Genomic DNA, 21,135 nt, shown 5'->3' on the forward strand with positions numbered 1-21,135 from the left:
AAATCTTTACTGATTTTATCAGCTGAAACTGTCCTACGTTTCCCGTTAGGTGAGAAAACACTTATGCATAGATGGAGCAGCATGTATACTTCAACGCCCTCTCAGTTCTCGCAAGAACAGTTAACTATGAGTCTGTTTCGTTTCTCTGCTATCGGAGCTCAACGACTCTTCAGCTAATTTCTAGCTGAATATCAGCCAAAGTGGACACAGTGTTCACACAAAAAATTCTCTTTGGCGTTGTACAGAGCGTGATGCGCCCTGTTCTACTCTTCAAGCTGGTTCACACCTGTGTCCTTTTGTGCTTCACATCGCCGCTTTTTCAGACCAATGGGAACGTGCCTCACATTTAGTGGAAACAACCCCACCAATCGTAAAGGGCCTACATTTAAACTGCGTCAAAATATCGCCCCTTTCACTCCTTCCAAGTTTATTTTAGCCAATCGGACATTTTTTGCTCGCTCCTGACTCCTAAAAGTTAAACACGAACATCACGAGCACACCACAGTTCTTTCACATTATCAATTGTGTGTCTGGCTTCTTTGTATCCATCTGGAAATTCCTCAAAGCAGTTTTCTAAAGAATTTCTCCACCGCAGGCAGTGCTGGGAGGCTACTTGCTTCCCTCACTGTATTGCCTGGAACGTTTGTAGTCTCTCTCCCTGCCGGTCACCAACCCCTGTTAGAAGCCTTTTGTTGTATGCGGGCTGTGATGGTGCAACTCGCGCCTGCCCCAAAGTAAAAAGTTTCTTCCAGCAGCTTTTTTCACCTTTTGCTTATTGATATGCTGGATTTGTGTTCAGTGTGTTAATACCATCGCCGGCCGAAGTGGGCGCGCGGTTCTGGCGCTGCAGTCTGGAACCGCGAGACCGCTACGGTCGCAGGTTCGAATGCTGCCTCGGGCATGGATGTGTGTGATGTCCTTAGGTTAGTTAGGTTTAACTAGTTCTAAGTTCTAGGGGACTAATAACCTCAGCAGTTGAGTCTCATAGTGCTCAGAGCCATTTGTTAATACCATCGAATCGAGTGTCTTCCCTTTCCGGCATTACCTACTGTACGTTTTGCTATGCAAATCTACTCACTACCACCGAAGTATGTCAGGTGACATATCCATCTACTTGTTACAATGTATAAAATCTCATGTCACGTGCAAAATTGAGGTTCATTCAAGCTGCCAGCTTACACAACCACCTCCTTCTGTGTTCAGTCGTGCGCTTGGTCAATCAACGGTTGAGAAATTGATTCCAGTCAGTGCAAAATTTTTCTCAGCTGCTGAATGTAGCAGTTGTTATATATTTATATTGACAAATTTATATTTTAATATGGCATAGTCAAACAGGTGTTCTTTCAGTCTCTGTTTGTTTTTCACCGCTATTGATTTTATGTATACTACCTATTTCCGCACTAAAGTAATGTTTTTCCAGAATTTAATATGTCTTTACTAATTTTCTGATGTAATACAATTATTTAAACACTGGAAATGAGCTTTTGCCGTCATTGGCTGGGAGGCCCCTTATGGGCCAGGTCTGGCTGCTTTGGTGCAGGTCCTATTATATTCGACGCCACATTGGGCGACCGGCGCGCCAGTCCCCGAGCGGAGAAAGTCTCCGACCCAGCCGGGAATCGAACCCAGTCCCCTTAGGATGGCAGTCCGTCACACTGACCATTCAGCTATTGGGGTGGACATTTAAACAATATGAAGCCTTTTCTTTCTATTCTATGGTTGTCTACATTTTAATTTTAAGTTTAAACAAATCAGAGATTCTCTATAAGTCTGTACCACTTATATAATTTAAATGGGAGATTTTTTTAATATTATTGTACATCAAGACTCATGTTAAATGATGATGGAGATGTATTGATGTCGAAGGAAACCTTCATTTCAAATTATCCCCTCCTTTTTCAATACTTATATCTTATTCTCAACCTTAATATCTATGTCTATCAGTAGCTTCTATGGCAATTATAATTCAAGAAAGTTTCATCTCTTACAATAATTCCTCAATTTATTTTACACTTAACAGCATCCTTCCCATAACTTTACAAGCACAATTTGATTCACAAACATATTTATCTCCCTCAAAAATCTTAAACTAGTGCATAGTGACTTTTACAAAAATATTAACTTCCCAACCCTACCAATTACCTTGTAAATATTAAATCAACATCATTAAATTGCAAAACTCTTTTTTGTACGTAGTCTATACATTAACAAACACATTTCATACTCTAATCTTAGCTTCCAAAGAAAATATCAGCATTTTGTTTTCTTAACTTAAATTTGTTGTCAAAATATGAAATACGAGAAAATATCATGTATCTGTCAAGATTAAGAAACTCAAAACTATTGTTACCAAAATTCTGTTTCTTGCACAAAACTCTTCAAAAATTAAAGATTTTTAAACAACAATAAACTCTGTGTGTAAAAAAATTACAGTTTAATTTGATACTAGTCTGTCAAAGACAGTCTTTTCTCGTATATGTTCAACATGGTTCGTTGAAGTCGTCATCCTCATCTATATGTGCCTTGACGTGTCTCCTCTGAGTGTGGAATGGCGGTCGGCAGAGAGAAAGATTCAGTGTATCGTGAATACTTGGTTGCCTTCGTTCGATTCCGCATGTACCCATGGCGAAATTATATTAGAAATCTATTACTATCAGCATAAAACTTATATTCTTCATCAATCCTCGAATCTTTATGCCAATACATCGATGGTTAATTTGCCTCTCGTTTTCTGTACAAGTAGCCATCTCTCGTCTCTGGGTGTGACATTTGAAAGTGTTGCAATTTGCATAAGGAATATCGGACTTTTGTACTGCTAGAACAGTTGAAATTGGATGCTTTGTTGGTAGATAGATACAGTAATGGTTTTATATGGGAGGGGATTTAGAAAGGTTTCTTGATTTCTTCTGGTCCAGGTCTTCATTCTTCCTTATCTTTGGTGTTGAATCTTCTTTTCTTGTTGCATCTTGCTACCTTCTCGCTTGTGTCTCCGTTCTTCTCTGGATCGGGAATTGGGATTTAAGACCATCTTAACCTCGTTGTTGTATAATCCATTCTTATGTTATTTTCTTTCAAATCGTTGTGTATCCTTTATTGTTAGAGGTTGTTCTTCAGGATAGATTGGATAGCCTTCCATCGTGTTCTTCCTTATTCCCATTCAGGGCATGTTCCGCAGTTGCTCGATTCCGTATGGTATGACAATAATTTCAGCCATTCTGTGTCCTGGGTTACAGAGTTGCGCCTCTTCTTCTTCCGGTGAATTCAAATTTTCGTTCGTTATCGATGTTACACGTCTTCCTCCATTCCGGCTAGGTGGACATCCATCATGTCTCCTTATGATGCTCTAGCCAGTTAGCGGCAGTGCTAAGCGCTAAGTGCTAAATATCTATCACTTTAGCAAAACTGTTGTTATGAAGATCTCATCTGACCTTCACATGAATAAAAATCGCGTCGTGGCACATGTCGACTGTATCAATGAGTCGTCGTAGAACCTTATACTTTTCCACAGAGGTGTTATCCTCTAGGACTGTTGCTTCCACAAAGATATTTCCTTCGGTCATCTCGAAAGCTAACGTACCTGGCACCCATACTCAGGGTGCCTTCCTCTCATGCCTAACCGTTCTACTCAGTTCTGCTGTCGATCTGACCGCAATGATGATGCATCGTTCTTTATGACGTCGTGTATAATACAACATTGTGCACACTTTTGTTCAACTTATATCCCCAAATTTCTCTAATTTACATGTCATTACTACCTATCTTATAGCAATCTTTTCTCCCTTAAGATACGTTACAAGCTTTACAAACACTAAACTACTAAGAGACTTTACAAAAATTCCGTATTCAAACACACATAAATCTCCTTATTATACTCTTCATAAATTTACATCTTTTTTAACATATTATCATCTTTTCTCTCCATTCTATATGTACATTTTCTTTTTCACTTTTTTTCACTATTAGTATAAAGGTGACGGTTTCCTCATATTCATCACGATGAACAGTAAGAGGAAAATTGATGGTGATGAAGGTTAGTGTATTAGTGTGTCGGTTTTTTTTTTTGTTCTGACCACAGGTACATCATATTATCATAAAAACGTCGTACCTTGACTTCGACTCCGGCGCCTTTTTCTTTGCGATCTCTTCTTTTCGGCATAAGCTGTAACAGAACTTCAAAATACAATATATGTCTATTTCTTGTTTCCTTTTTAAAACTTTCTTCACTGTCCAGTTCCATTGTTCTAGAGCTTGTACTTTTATTAGTTGTGGTTATCCCTATCTCCTTATTCTAAGCAGTAATCCTTTATATTACTGTCTCCCCCTGTCTTACTCTTCCTTATTGAAATCAGCCCTGTGTTAAACTTACGTCCCTCTGTCTACATCCTTCCAAGAAATAACATGTTTCTCGCTTCCCCTCATAATTAAGTTCTCTCTCATAATTCTTATCTCCTACCAATTTTTTATATCTATTTCCCTCACATCTCCATTTAATATCAACTTGTGGTAACTTCAACAAATCATAAATGCTTCTCATTTTCCTCAAAAATATCTCCTCAACAAAATGTTCACAACGGAACAAACCAGAAATGAATATTACATTCTTACATAATTCTTTACACACATAATTTCTTGGCTTCCCTTCGTCCACAAAGCAAAAATTTCTTTCTTTCTACTTTACACTGCATGTTAAGAGAGAATTTACTATTATTTAGGCAAACTATCCACATGCTAACCTCTAGCTTTCTCCTAGCTTTCTACACGTGCCCCATTACGCATTTCCTCGGCAGAAGAGTTACTTTAGTTCTTCCTTTATCGTTCTTCCCTCACAGCTGTCCTTTTTATAGCCTGAGATAGTTAACCTATTTAGTTTAACGAGATAAGTACAAATTAAAAATTTGTATTTGTATGCATTTTCTTAGCTTCCCTAGTCTTTGAATTATTCACTTTGCTCTCATTGGACTCTGAATATTTCATACATCTAATTTTGCTTGTGGAGTAATATTTACTGTTTTACCCTCTATACACTTTCAAGTGATTCACACGCTGCAAGCTCAATGATTTTTCTGTTTTGGGGTTAATCAATTCGACTGATTTACCATGCACCACCTTGCTTACTTCCATAGGGCCTTTATATACCGAAAAGAGCTTATGGCTTTGATGTTGTTTCTTTCTAGAGAGATGGTGGGTTTTCACTTAGTACTTTTTGTCCTAGCGAAAATACTCGTGAGGTTGCCATTTTGTCCACCCGTTTCTTTCTATTCAACGCCGCAGCCTTCAAATTGCTCTGTGCTAATTTTACTAGATGCTGATGTTGTATTCTGGGTACTGGTGTGAATTTAATTATTTCCCAGATAAGTCACTGTCCTATATGTATCATCTCACTTGTGTATCAATACATGTGTTGCCAATAGTGCTTTATCCTCTTAGCATACCATTTCTCTCTCGGTTTCGTATAAATGAACTACATCCTCCACAATTTGGTTATCATCAATTTTAACTTTTGACGACTGTTGTTTGTCATCAACAGACGAGTTCTAGTCAACTGTCTCCCAGCATGCTGGTATTTGTAACTGATCATCCCCTAAACCTACTTCAGAATCTTGTTGATCAAAGCTACGTCTATTTACACATTTAATTATAAAATCAACTTCCTTTGGCGATTGAATCTGTTGTGACTGTTCATCTAGTCACTTCTGTGTTTTTACCAGGTTTGGTGGCCTCAACTCGACTTCCTGTACCGGTTCATCTCACGTGTGTTGTCCTGCTGAAGTCTGATTCTCCCAACCTTTCTGCGTTCTAGTTCCACCCGAATAATTTGGGTTTTGTGGTGAAAAACCTCTAAATTTCCCTACTTCTTTGCATGATGATCATAGCGCCAATTATAGCTGCCACCATAATTTCTGAAACCAAAGCCATTACTATAATTCCACGGCTCACCAAAACCTTAATTATTGGTTGACCTCTGTGAGTTGCCAGAACGATAGCTATTATCATCTCATGGGCGATTAATATTCTTCCCAAAACTATTACCTTTCCCAAGATTATTATTGCCATTATAAGCATTATTAAAGGCAAATCGGTTGCTATTATTCCCCGTACCATTGGTTTCTCTCACTGCACGTTGTTTCTTCGCGTCATCTTCACTGAAGGTAAATTACAGTTCTCTTAACATCCCTTTAAATGCTTGTATATTATCCGCAGCTCTTCTAACCCACGATTGCTGATAACGCAAGGGTAACTTCATTGCTCAATTACGTATCAGTTCCCCATCACTGTATAGATTGTCTTAACATTGATTCTTTTTCGTCATTTCTTCAAAAAATCTAACTCGCTTCTTTTCATCCGTATTTTCAAGTGAATTCTTCTATAACAAATTAATATTTTACCCTATTTTGGGTTCCCGCGCACCAGTATCGCTCCAAGAAGGCAGACCTGAATTGTCCACACGACTGACAGTTTGCAGCGGCTCTCTGTATCGTTTCCGCTATTGCGTCTCCCATATGACCACAAATGAAATCGAGTTTATGTCTGAGTGGCCAATGTTCTGGTAAACCGATTTGGAATTGATGTGAACGTTCAAGGGTGTAAGTCGTTCCCGTTTTCCTTACTGTGTTGGAATTTTCTGACTGTCAAGAAATGATCATTGTCAAATTTTCCTAATGCACCATATGACGTTTGTATTTTCGCACGATTTTCCGTTCCCTTCTCTTGCGTCGTGTTTTCCTTTATTCGTACTACCACATTTGGATCCTGAGACGACATATTTGAGTCCCATCTAGCATCGCATCTACACAGTGGTGTGCAATTATCTAAACCGTACAGTTCCCATAGCTGGATCAGTGTTTTGTCTTTGTACTTGCTTCATATTGACCTGCGGTCTATGGCCTGTTGTACTGTAACTCGTAAATTGAGAATGTGGAACGTGTTGCGCAGTAAACTGCTCTGTTATCGCGTCGTTCGCGTACCTTCGCAGGGTCAGGTGGCGCTCTGTTGGTATACGCGCAGTTACCGCTTCGTGCACCATTGTCTGCTGTGAACGCACACTACCTGCTTCGCTCACCTATCTCAACTTTAGTTCTACAATTTGCTTCTGTTTTGGATCGTAAAATACTCACGCAATATCTTGGGGACATACAAGTGGAATCTAATGACTTTTTTTTGTTTTTCTGCAACTGCCACGGAAGATTGCATAACGGACTTGGTTACCTCTGGATTTTTTTCCACCACTATGTCAGATGATACTACCGATTCCGTCGCCTCACGACTGCTTTCTGTACGGTTCTCAATACACTGCTTCAGTTGTTTACGAAGCTGTTCATACTGCTGCATATTTTTCGAGACGATGTTCACAATGCGTGTATCGGATATTTTTAACGCGGCTCGCGTGACACGTTTTCTGACGTAGAGTTCCTCCAAGATTTGTTGCGCCTTACGTGCTAAATTATCGACTTTTTTGTTGATATTAGACACAGCACCCTGCACCTGGTCAATGTCAGTACGCATAGTTTTCTGATCGGCCTTAAGCGATTGAATTAGTTCACGCGTGTCTCTCGCCTCTTTCCGTATTTCAGTAAACTGTTTATTAACTTCCGTTCGCAATTTTTGCTGATCTTTGCGAACTTTCTCGAACCCAGGATTGGTTTCAAATTTGAGACCATTCACGGCAGCATTTGTTTCTGTTTTTAACTCTCCTAATCTGACATTAATTTCTGTTTTTAAGTCTGCTAAGCCTGTTCTCATCGTTTCACTTGTTTGCTTGACAACAATAGTGAGTTGCTTCAACAATGAAAACACACAATCAGACGCTTCGCCATCGTCATCTGTCACCCTTTGGTGTATATTTTGCCGTTCGCTTCTTTCATGTGACGTCTCACCGACTTCTATGCATAATGCTGACGTACTTACACACATTCTTTACATAGGAGAGTGTCCAGTTTGATTCAGAATCTGCTTCTGAACCACTAAATCCGTCACCTGTTCGGTCTTGTGCGGTCCCAACCTGAGATACCGATCGCGAAACTGACACCATTCCCTCTGCATCGTAACTTCGTTCGGCGTGAGATGCATTCCATACATTTTGTTGTACATATTTTCTGTCCTATCAAGATCTTGCCCTGTATGCGGTGGTGTATGCCCTTCCTCCATCTCAGACCGTCTAACTGACCTCTGCCTTTCACGATTTGCGCGAGCCTGAGCCCCAATCAACATGAAGATACACTACCTGATACGTTCCAAAATATCATAGAAAGTCTCTTATGACATTAACACATCATTATCAACACCCTTCACAATTTGTGGGTACTCTAACCAACTAAACAACGCCGTGAATAACTTCGCACGTGCCAGGAAGGTCATGCACAAACTACTTTTACTAAAAAGACAAAAATTTATCATTTACTCGTTAAAACAACCTTTTCTACTCTGTAGATTACACATTTACAGTAATCTGACCACTATGCAGACACGTACATTTTTTTCTTAGTACCAAATTTTAATTACTCTTTTATATTTGATTAATTGCCATCGTGGCAGACCAGTTGCCATCCTGACAGGTCGCCGTTATCTGACACTCGACTTCTTTCCACATTCGTTAGACATCAGCAAAAACTCCCTGTGACTGCGTTAGCCTCATTAGAATAAATTACTGGGGTTAGGAGTGGACCGTTATCCTATGACAGAGTGCATGGGAGTTTAGCTGTAAAATTTGTTTAATATCTCAGTTGTTTTCAAACAAGCACACGGGTCTACTAAGATTTTGACATGACAGTTTCAGGGCAGTTGTCAAGATAATGTATTAAGTCCTGTTTAGCATAAATAACACTGAACACAACGATATCAGATTTGAATAGAAGGATCTCTACAACATTTCTCTTACTTCTAAACAGTGAAGTACTTGTCTAAGGTGGTCAACATTACGACAAATCATCTGATTCCGGTTCCTAGTTCGGTACTTTTTAGGATCCCAATCAAGTCTACGGATAATGGTTAGTTTTTGTGACAAAATGAGCAAACGATTACTCAATATTGCTCATTTTCACATAGGACGCAAGGCTGGTGATCCAACAATTTTACGTCTCTGTGAGTGGTATTCACCTTTACCTGTAATGTGCTATCAGTATATCTGCTCTCGCCCTCTGTTCAAATGTTCAAATGTTCAAATGTGTGTGAAATCTTATGGGACTTAACTGCTAAGGTCATCAGTCCCTATGCTTACACACTACTTAACTTACATTATCCTAAGGGCAAACACACCCACCCATGACCGAGGGAGGACTCGAACCTCCCCCGGGACCAGATGCACAGTCCATGACTGCAGCGCCTTAGACCGCTCGGCTAGTCCCGCGCAGCTCTCGCCCTCTGAAAATCCTATTAAGGGCTAATAAAATTCCTTACTTGTTTTATCAGATGAAACTGTCCTACGTTCCCCATTAGTCGAGAAAACATTCATTCATCCCTAGTCTGAAAAATATGGCGATATACACGTGCATAGTGGAGCAGTATGTACACTTCAACGCCCTCTCAGTTCTCGCAAGAACAATTAACTACGTGGCTGTTTCGTTTCTCCGCTATCGGAGCTCAACGAGTCTTCAGCTAATTTCTAGCTGAATGTCAGCCAAAGTGAACGCAGTGTTCACACGAAAATTCCTCTTTTGGTATCGTACAAAGCGTGATGCGCCCTGTTCTACACTTGACGCGGGTTCAGAGGAGATTCCTGGAAGTTTTCGGTATTGTGTCTTTCGTAGCAAACTGTACCCCACCTGTGTCCTTTCGTGCTTCACATCACGGCTTTTGTAGACCAATGGGAGCCTTCCTCACATCTTGTGGAAACTACCCCGCCAAACGTAAAGGGCCTACCTTTAAACTGCGACGAAATTTCGCCCCTTTTATTCCTTCCGCGTTTATTTCAGCCCCTTGGATACTTTTTGCCCACTCCTGACAACTAAAGAAAAAAGTGGTTCAAATGGCTCTGAGCACTATGGGACTTAACTTCTGAGGTCATCAGTCCCCTAGAACTTAGAACTACTTAAACCTAACTAACCTAAGGACAGCACACACATCCATGCCCGAGGCAGGATTCGAACCTGCCACCGTAGCGGTCGAGCGGTTCCAAACTGTAGCGCCTAGAACCACTCGGCACCCCGGCCGGCGACACCTAAAAGTCACATGCGTACTTCACGAGTGCACCACAGGTCTTTCACATGATCAACTGCGCATCTGGGTTGTTTGCATCCATCTGAAAATTCCTCAACGCAGTTTTATAAAGAATTTATCCATCGCAGGCAGCGCTGGGCGTTACCAGCTCCCATCACTGTATTGCCTGGCTCACTCGTTGTCTCTCTCACTGCGGGTCACCAACTCCTGTTAGAAGCCTTTTGTTGTATGCGGGTTGTGATGGTGCAACTCGCATCTGCCCCCAAACTAAAACGTTTCTTCCAGCAGTTTTTTCAGCTTTTACTCACTGACATGCAGGATTTGTGTTTGGTGTGTTAATACCGTCGAATCGAGTGTCATCCCTTTTTGGCGTTACCTACTGTACGTTTTGATAGGCAAATCTGCTCATTACCACCAAAGTATGTCAATTAACATATCCGTCTCCTTGTTATGGTGTTAAAATCTCAGGTACGGTAATAAAATTGACATTCATTCAAGTTGCCACCTTACACAGTGAATGAACCATTTCCTTCCTACAGGTAAACATTTTCAAACATATTCAATAATGAGTGAATATTAATCTTCCCTCTTAAACCATGCAACAACAATGCTTATATTTATATCACAAGCTTCCTCAATAATAAAGTATTGCAAACCCTGGGAAAGATTATGGAATAACAAATATAAATGAAAAATATTGAATGTTAGTAAGGGTATACGTCAACATAAAAGTTATTCAGCTTATCATGCACTGCTGATACTAAGTGCATAAGTTGACATAAGCTCTTTATACAAAACAAATGTTAGCAAAGTGACTTAAGGAACAGTGACCATTTGATTCACTATGCCTTGTATTGCACCCTGAAATGAGCCCCTTATATCATACTAAAGCTTGTGTTTCCTTTGTCAATGTCATTTAAAAAACCAAAAATGACCAAAAAGTAACTTACACCTTTATGACCCTGCACTAAAGATATATTTACGGCACTATCACAGAACACAGTATTAGCCGAGCGGTCTAAGGCGCTGCAGTCATATGATTGTGTGGCTGGTGCCGACGGAGGTTTGAGTCCGCCCTCGGGCATGGGTGTGTGTGTTTGTCCTTAGGATAATTTAGCTTAAGTAGGATGTAAGCTTAGGGGCTGATGATCTTAGCAGTTAAGTCCCATAAGATTTCACACACACATCACAGAACACAGTAACTGTTTTTTACGTCAAATAGTAACAGATGACAGTCACATGACACTGTACCCGGCTGGATCGGCCGAGCGGTTCTAGGCGCTACAGTCTGGAACCACGCGACCGCTACGGTCGCAGGTTCGAATCCTGGCCTCGGGCATGGGTGTGGGTGATGTCCTTAGGTTAGTTAGGTTTAAGTAGTTCTAAGTTCTAGGGGACTGATGACCTCAGATGTTAAGTCCCATAGTGCTCACAGCCATTTGAACCATTTGAACCATGACACTGTACCTTTAACTGTAAGCTTTGGTACACAGTTATGACTAATAATAGTAGCCCACCCTGGAATCTGAGATACGATTCTGCTATCATAGTTTGCTATAAGGCTATAACCCCCACCACACTAGTGGGCGAGCGGTGCTGAACTCTGACGCAAGCAGACATGAAGCAGTGGCGGTGTACAGAACCTGCTTAGGACGTGTCTTGGGCGACCTCTCATTCATGGCAGTGACTGTCCTTAGCTTGGAGTTCCAAAATGAGGGATCAACGTAAACCTGTGAGTTCAATCTTCGGATGACTCTGCACGTAGTTCCTGGTTGTGCATGTACATCAGAACTTGAATTTTATAAAAAAACACGTAGTTCACCAACATGTGCTCTACTTCCATGGGCGAAGTTCTGAATAGATAATATCCATACATACTTCCATTAGATGTATTAAATGTTGTAGTACATTAAAATCATATGAAAAGTACTATTATTAAAATGGTTCACATGCTGCCACATCTGAGAAAATCTGCAATACACCATCTGATCAAAAGTATCCAGACACCGAGTAGCAAACATTCACATCGGTTGTGTTCACCTTCGCTTATAAAGTGGCTTGAACTTTGAGAGGTGGCATGAGCCCCCTCTCATATTTCTATCTTACGATTTTCGTCTCTAATTGCATGCGGTGAAAAGTTGCTATCCTTCACACGCGGACTTCCCACGCAGCGTCTCTCGTCACCCAGGTGGTCCGGTGACAGGCGGGCTCTGCGGATCTCGAGAGGGTTAAGCCAACGAGTGTGAGGGAGTCGAGTTAATGCTTTCCAGACGCCGACATTGTCAAAAGACACGCCCGGAGGGGCCTGAAGTAGCGGCTGGGCTAGAGGTTCCGTTACTTCGCAGAAACTTAGCGAAAACACTTTCTGGCGGGCTACCAGCGAGGCGTGGGAATGACTTGTGTAACCAGGCAGTTGTGGCGGGAAAATTCCCGCGCTTTCTGCAAAATAGTAACTGTGATTGGCTTGCTCAGGGCATAGCTCCGTGACGTAGCAAAATCAGCGAAGAAATTGGCGCCAAGAATCTCCATTGGTGGAATGGTAGTGCTCCGGCAATAGAGTGGAATTTTCCGCCGGTTTTCGAGTTGCTCTTTGGAACGTTTAACCACGGCCACTGTCGTGGGGGCGGGAATGTTCTGTGTTTGGCCTGTACGGGTGCTCTGGGTAGTCGGCTCTCGCCTTTCGGTCGAGGACGTCGAAGCAACCAGCCATCGCCTGCGGTACGCCAGATCGTGTTCTGGCAGTTAAGAAGACAGTTTGGTAATGTATGTCCGCAGCACCGGCAGATAGGGATTTTCCTAGGTGATAATCAGAGCTCAGCAGAGCGCGCCTGTTCGTCTTTTTCTAACTTAGTTCTGTCTTGAGTAGCAGCAATTAATGTTGGGTTAGCTGTGTGTCTGTCTTAAGATTTGAATGGCAAGGAATTGGCTCCACATACCACTTCGTCTTAAACCTCACAATTCAGTTTAGGGACAACTTCACCTTCACAGCGTTTGTTTGAGTATCCAATTTGAGCCAATTAGATGTATTATAAATGTTTCATGTGTTTTTGTTTATTATTTTGTGTTTAGTCTTAATAAATCATATTGTTATTTTGGACAGAACTTTCATTCTGTTAATCGGTAGAGCAACCCATAATTTCTCACTACGTTCATGAAACCTTCCTTTATTTAACTTATTTATCAAATTTAATTATTGCAGGTGCCAAACTCTTTTCTACTCCACTTGCAGGGTTGATTACAGTCAGTTCGCGTATATTTTTTAATCCATGTGCAACAGCAAAAGTCGGAGTTAGAATAGGGGGGGCTTAGAGCATCATTTACATATGTAGATTCTAGAAGAATTTAGTGTTAAATACACTGCTAGCCCCGGCACCTCGCAACTTCGCTAGGGGCTCTTTAAATGAGGTTAGTAAATGTCTGTTGTGGAATAGCAGCATGTTCTTCATCAAGATCCGAAAGCAGAGAAGATACTGATGTTGGACGCTGGACTCTATAGTGAAGCCCACGTTCTAACTCATCCAAAATTTGTTCCATTGGGTTCAGGTCGGTGCTGTGGGTGGGCCAGACCACTTCAGTAATATTAGTGTCCACAAACCGTTGCCACACAGATGTTGCATATGACATGATGTACTGTCAGGGTGATACCGTCATCATATCTTAACTGTTCCTCCACTGTACGCAGTACACATGCAGCAAAATTTTTTTGATATCCTTCGACATTTAGTGTTTTCTTAAACGCAATAAAGGTATCCCATCCCTACCACGAACATCACCTTACCCTAACACTACCTCTGCCGTACTTCACTGTAGGCTCTACACACGATGGCAGATAACGTTCTCAGGCACTCATCAAACTTAAGCAATTCTATTAGATTGTTACAGGGTGTAAGGTGATTTATCACTCCATATCACTTAGCACTGACTACACACATATGTGACTTATGAGGAGCTGTTCCACCATTGTACCCCATTCTTTTTAGTTCAGGTGCACAGCTGTTACGCTCACTGGACTGCCGGTTCCACTTTGCAACTCACGAATGATTCCTTCCGCTTACTTCATGCGGTTTTTTACAACCACCATCGGAAACGCCTGACGGCGTCTGTCTGTCTGAGCATAACTTCTGTATGTTCTTGGTTTAGCTGTGGTTGTTCCTGTGAATTTCCACTTCTCAGTTAAATCACCAACAGTCGACTTGGGCAGCTTTAGAAGGGTTCAAATATCCCTGATGAAATTGCTACTTAGGTGACATCCATGTTTGAAGACACTGAGCTTCTCTAAACAATCCGTTTTGTATCACTGGTTCTACAGTTATTGGCAGGTCTGTCACTCGTGATCTCTGATGGTCTATTCCACATTATACAGAGCTGTCAGGATACATTTGGTCATATAGTGAATTTGTAAACCACTTGAAACATTCCACATTATAATTAAATGTTACATATTCAGTCAAGTTGTATGCAAATAACCACTTAACTAACCAGTTTATGTAGAATATGTGTGAATGAAATAAGTTTCTTACCGTTGATTAGGTACATAAAAAAATTTCTAACGCTTTGGTTTCACTTTGGCGACCTGAAATCTGAAGAAGGAGCAAATGGGTGAAGACTTAATAAAGAGAAGAGATATGTCCTCTCTAGACGATTACGAGAATTTCTGACTATGACATATTTGGCTGCATTCAGACGGTGTTTCCCATCGTCTTAATATGTGGTGAGGTGTCTCAAGTCGCCAGTTACCTGTTGTCGAGGTCCAGATCTCAAAGACAATGAACATTGACGACCGGAAAAGTTCACTATGTTACGCTGTGAAGTTGCTAAGGGGAACAATAAAACATTCTCCATGGGAAAGTCAAAGGGTCGATGTGCTCGGCCTATACCATTCCAAGGGCCAAAACATATATCCACGAAAAACGGACGAGAAGGGTATTTATAATGAACTGACCGTTGTACTGTGCAGCAGCCATACTGATTAGAATACAATTTAGAAAAAATTATGTAAATGTGTACTACACATATAAAGGAAACGAGGCTCGAATCGCTTCTGCGAGCAGTTCTTGAGTACTGCACGAGTATTTATGATTCCTACCAAGTCAAGCTAAAGAAATATATCAAAGCATCTCAGAGGCGGGTCAAAAATATTTACCGGTCGGTCCGATAAGTAAGAAAGTGTTACAGGAATCCTCCATGAGCTCAGATGGGGAGCGCTGTTGAGGACATTTCGAGAACTAGCATTCTTTAGATGTAATGCCAAACGATTTGGCCAATTAAGAGAGATTGGATTCTTCGACGTATTGGTTGTTGGCTTTTGTCTTGGTGTCCCAGGCTTGCATTCGTTTGATGATTTTTTTGACGTTTCGCCAGCATGAGTGGCTCGCACAATCAAAGATTCAACCTCCGTTGCTGGCGGCCGGTAGTACGTGATTCTTTGGTAATGTCAGTCACTTGTGTTGGCAAAATTTTCAAAAATCGTCAAACGAACGATGGCCGAAGATCCTGTGAAAGAAGACAACGGGCACTATGTCAAAAAGTGGCCACGCAAGCCTCAGCAATTTAGTATTAGGACTTCCGCTCCGGCCGAGTTTTCCTGAGCGGTGCAGACTGCCGACTGGGCCGTAACGTGGCGCGTGCCTTCCTAGACTACTATCGCGCTGTGGGCGTCGTCACATCGCCACCTGCTGCCGCCACGCCGGCCTCGTCGGCCCGCCGTCGCTCGCGCCGCCCCCGCCGCCCTCGCTCCAGGCCGCCACGCGCCGCCACAGGTACCAACCACACTGCACGTTACAACTGTGTTTTATCTCATTCACTACTCATTACTATGCACGCATACTTCCAGTATTTTATCATGTATACCGCACATGTTTATTTGTAATTTAGTCATTTACTTTACCTGATAAAACTATGGCTTCAAGGCTCTTCTTATATTTACACAAAATCCTTTGGCGAGGTAACATTACAATGTGGCAAATATATTATCTGTACATAACAGTAAGTAATAATAATAATAATAATAATAATAACAAACGTCACTCTACTAATGTCAGACACCAGCACATATCCCAAATCAGGCTGTGAAGTGGCTGCAAGAACTAAAACTTCATCCTTCGCTCTGTTAGCAAATGTAGGAGGCAGTTGTAGCTCTTACAGATAACTGTTGTCTGTATGCGCTGAAACTGTATGTTATACATTTTTGACTCGCTTTTCACGTCTTCGGAAATGCCATCTTTGGTTATGTTATTATGATTTGAAAATGGGTCTCGTCGAGAGCCTAAAAAAAGTAAAATTTGCAACTTTGGACTGGTCTTTCGTTGTACTAAGTAATGATGATGATACATATGGTAGTGAATGTACAGTATAGCCCAGTTATCGTGAGATTTACAAACATTTTTTGTCCAAAATCAAAACAAAAATTTTGTTTACTTACCATGGAGACATTTACCAACATGTTTTTCTTTTTGTAACTCTGTTCATTACGAAGGAATGAACAAAACTAGGTCTCTCTTAAATTGTACCCTATATTTTCAACTTGATGATTCATTTGAGTTCCTCACAATCCATTCAGAAACGTATCAAATGGTGCAAATGGTTCTGAGCACTATGGGACCCAACTGCTGAGGTCATTAGTCCCCTAGAACTTAGAACTACTTAAACCTAACTAACCTAAGGACATCACAAACATCCATGCCCGAGGCAGGATTCGAACCTGCGACCGTAGCGGTCTTGCGGTTCCAGACTGCAGCGCCTTTAACCGCACGGCCACTACGGCCGGCAGAAACGTATCACAGCGTGTCTTTCATGTAGACATTACGTTATTAAATGTGTAAAAAGATACTGACCTTGACTCTCCTGTACTAGCACACATTTGTTTGCAGTCAATAAATGGACGAATTAACGTTTCCGCCGGCCGGAGTGGCCGAGCGGTTCTAGGCGCTACAGTCTGGAACCGCGCGACCGCTACGGTCGCAGGTTCGAATCCTGCCTCAGGCATGGATGTGTGTGATGTCCTTAGGTTAGTTAGGTTTAAGTAGTTTTAAGTTCTTGGGGACTGATGATCTCAGCAGTTAAGTCCCATAGTGCTCAGAGCCATTTGAACCATTTTAAATTAACGTTTCCCGTGTATCAGCACTCTGTGTCAATAATGAAGTGGCAAACGCAGTTTTGTGTTACCTTTTCAATAACGACACATTTACGTGAATTGTACACTATGATAAGCTTGTGAACAGGCGTTGAGGAGAGTGAGTGGATTACGAATTAAAAATATTCGTTGCTGCCTTAAAAACCAGTATTCCTGTTAATATCTTCGTGATGAACAACGTTACAAGAAATACAGCATGCTGGTTATAATACCCCTTGCAGCTGAACAACATTTGCCTGGTGGATTTTTTTTTATTTTCGCTCTGGACTTAAAGTTTTTTGAGATGGTAGAGATAAATGGGACACCATTATTGCACTAACATACAAACAAAATGTGATTAAATTATGGTAGTGCAACAATTGTACTATCTCGGTCACATAATCAAGAGAATGGAAATAAAAACAAAGCTAATGCGTTTAAATACAAATGAATAGAATATACATACGGTCTCACCACACTATCTACAACAGAAGGTGCCTTTTCTATTACACTGAACCGAAAAATTTCAGTTCCATGATGAAATTCGATAGTCTCTAAGCTTCAGTAACGGTAATATTATAAGGAAATATAGAATATTAACAACATCAGATCAGAACACAACTAAATATTATTAGACCGTTCTCTGACGGAAGTGCGTAACTGACTTACCCAGAGAAATCAGACAATTCACAGGCATTCACAATAACAGTAGAAAATGTTGATTAAATTTTTACCCCCATTCCAAGAGAATTAAACCAGATGAATTTATGGGACATACAACTCAGTTTTATGAAACCAAGAGTTCAGCAAAGACAGAGCCTTCCAATTGGATTGGGGAAATGTAAAATAATATAAAATTCGTATGGACTACACAAGAAGATATAAAAAACAGGAAAATAATTTTATTTACAGTTCATCAATTGCAAGGAAATACAGAAGAAGCGGACTGCGGCCACTTGGTCTATATCACGGATAAAGCTCACAGGAGATGAATGGGCACAGAGGAAGATTAGTCAACGGTTCTAATACAAGTATGTCAGTCTTATTGACACTGTGTAGCCTTCTCGACATACCTGCCGAATGTGAGTAATAAAGCATCAGTTCAGTAGAAATAAAACTTCGAGAAGTTGATCCAGGGAAGAGCGCAGTGTCCGACAGAGAAAGTGAAGCACCACGAAGGGGAAGAGGAAACGAAATGAAACTTCATGGACTGAGAGGGTATGAACTGAGACAAATCCGCAGGTCCTTCTGCTTTCAGAAACCTCACTTCCATATTGCTATGGAAATCAGTTCCCCCTGACATGTTCGAACACAGAAACAGAAGACTCTGAAAAAAACAACACGTTCAGTCACCCCACTTTTACCGTCAACGCGGCAAACCGGAACTGCCGATGACGTCGCATCCGAAGTGTCCTCACGAGGAATGGCAGTCGCTAACGTTGAAAAATCTCGGACGCCAAAATGTAGAGGTGTCTTCCTCCACTGCTGATGTATGTCGCCATTTCAGCCACCGTGTTTGATGCACACACGTAGACTTCAGCAGCAATCAGGGGCTGACAGAAGGGCACCATTGGGTGGGTCGCAGCTGAAAGTGGCCACATGGACAGGCGTGATTAAACCTCAGGTATCAGCATGGACGACGATGATGGCACGCACCACGCCGGGGCGATGGTCAGATACAATGTAGTCCAGCACAAGCCAGAAAGTGACAGTATTGCCAGGCAGCAATCCGGCCCATGCTGTTAATGGCCCACCAGGGAGTTGGCCAGCAACAACACGTAATCTCGCAGCAGATAACCCAGCGCGATGCAGACACCAAGTTAACCGTATGCTGGCCTCAGGTGAAGTGGGAACCTGCAGCTACTGTGGCAAAGTCCGTAGAAAGTGGATGGCTGATTTATCCTGTGCTGCCAGTGATCTCCATCTCATAGTCATCAGCTGGAGTACAGTGTGTAGCATAGCATACTGTACATACTGTTAGGGCTTCTCCAATAGCAGCACTTCCAACCCGGAACTCATAGCCGGCTGGAGTGACAGAGCGTCACTTTTGGGCAGTGATTGATGACTTCATTTGCCTGAGTTTTCACGTTTCGTCATTTCCTCCAGAAACCCTGTCAAAGGTGTAGGAGTCCACAACGTCGGCTTTCAGGGATTCTTGCTGGTGTCTTCCGCATTGTCAGCCTCCTGAATGAGTGCTCGTGAACTCTGAATATTCCTTCTTGCGTAACGATGCAGGCCTACAGGCAGACAATTGCAGTGCTCTCTATGACATCATTCTCCTGAGTGATGCAGGTACAGTTTATCGCCCAGGAAAAGGCATGTCGCAACACTACTAGTCAAGGTGTGTTTAATGTCCCAAAACCCATGGTTCAAACGATAGGAATTACTCTGAATTTAATAAACAGACAGACATTAAATACATCATGGATCACGGCAGTGAATGTTAAAGCATTTAGAGAAGCTATTATTCAGAACCAAAACTGAGGCTACTCCCAGACCGCGCCATATTATGAATTTAGTACGGAAGTCGGGAACATTTCCCTCCATGTCTGACAGCACCTATCTCTTATGGAGCAAAGGCTTTTCGAACCACAGGAAATGCTAATGATGTTTCACCTCAAGGAACTAGGTGCAAGGTGCCAGCAACCTAGCCCCAGCTACAGTCCCAGCAGACACGTACAGAATATTAGCAGTAGCATGCCCTTGCACCCTGCTTCTGATTTCCGCCACTCATAGTACCACAATAGCTACACAGGTCACGTAGAGTCCTCATAAATACCAAAATATGTGGGATACCAACCAGGTTCAGGTCACACCCATCCCCAAAAATCTCTTTCCATCATAGTACCATGGACTGTCGGACAAGGTACCTATCACTGATAAACTAATGAATCCTGCATCTGTCCTCCCATCTGAGAACAAGGAACCGACACCATCCAACATTCTGTGTGAAGTAATGTCGAGAGGATTCAATAAGCAGACAAATTATTCTTGTATACTAAAAGTGAGAGCATCGTGGAATACCCACATCAGATGTCTCTCCCTTGGAAAAGTTTCAGGATTGGTTGCAACATAATTCCTTCGAAATATCTCCAGCCAAATCCGTGCCATACATTTTCACGGGACGTAGATGGTAAGAGCCAATAAATACGTATGTTACTGGGAACTTTCGTATTCCATTCGAGCAAGATTTCAAATACCTTGACCTCCATATCTATTGAAAGCTCTCTGGGTCGTACACACGAAATTCAGTCTGCAAAAGAGTGAGGAGGGGGAGGGAGGGTGCCGGAATAAGTGTTTTCAAGCCTTCGCAGATGGACCTGCTCCACGCTAGCTATTACTAAAATTATCAAGGAATGTCATAAAAGATGATCCTTTTCAATAACGAAACCGGCCATTTAAAAATAAAAGTACACAACTTAACTCCGATCAATACAGTGTTTATTGATGTAAGTTATCATATTAATAGAACACTAGTTTTCCTGGAACAATGTTCCAAGGTATTTTAATAACCCTGCTCCTGAACTTAGAAAGTAGTACATTGATTCCAAATACCTGCTCAAACGCACACAATTTGGGCACGATACCTTATATTGTAGGTTTCGGGTACTATCTGAGAAAAGTTTCAGTAATTGACAGTAGTTTATCAAGAAACTTCTACAAGTAGCATATATCATTTGCCACATTTTACCACTGCGTCACCGAAGTGCAACTACTGGCACCATCTCTGTTTCGTGACAGATAACACGAACATGTCAACTGATTTAGATATTCGCTCGGTTACATCAAACGTGGAATCTAATGTGAAAATGCAACTACTATAGTACTTGTTAACTTGATGGGAACAAGCATGCCATCTCTACACAGATAAA

General features: G+C 41.6%; 1 protein-coding gene across 1 annotated transcript in view; it reads left to right on the forward strand.

The window, feature by feature from the left end:
- Positions 1 to 16,507, forward strand: part of LOC126249237 (cytosolic carboxypeptidase 6) — a 1,486,464-nt gene extending 1,469,957 nt beyond the window's left edge. The window contains exons 10-11 of the mRNA XM_049950894.1: positions 15,750 to 15,837; positions 16,468 to 16,507. Coding sequence (XP_049806851.1) covers positions 15,750 to 15,837; positions 16,468 to 16,507 — 128 coding nt within the window. The remainder of the gene's footprint in view (positions 1 to 15,749; positions 15,838 to 16,467) is intronic.
- The last annotated feature ends 4,628 nt before the right edge of the window (positions 16,508 to 21,135 follow it).

The sequence above is a fragment of the Schistocerca nitens genome, chromosome 3, assembly GCF_023898315.1.
Source record: "Schistocerca nitens isolate TAMUIC-IGC-003100 chromosome 3, iqSchNite1.1, whole genome shotgun sequence".
NCBI classification, from domain to species: domain Eukaryota; kingdom Metazoa; phylum Arthropoda; class Insecta; order Orthoptera; family Acrididae; genus Schistocerca; species Schistocerca nitens.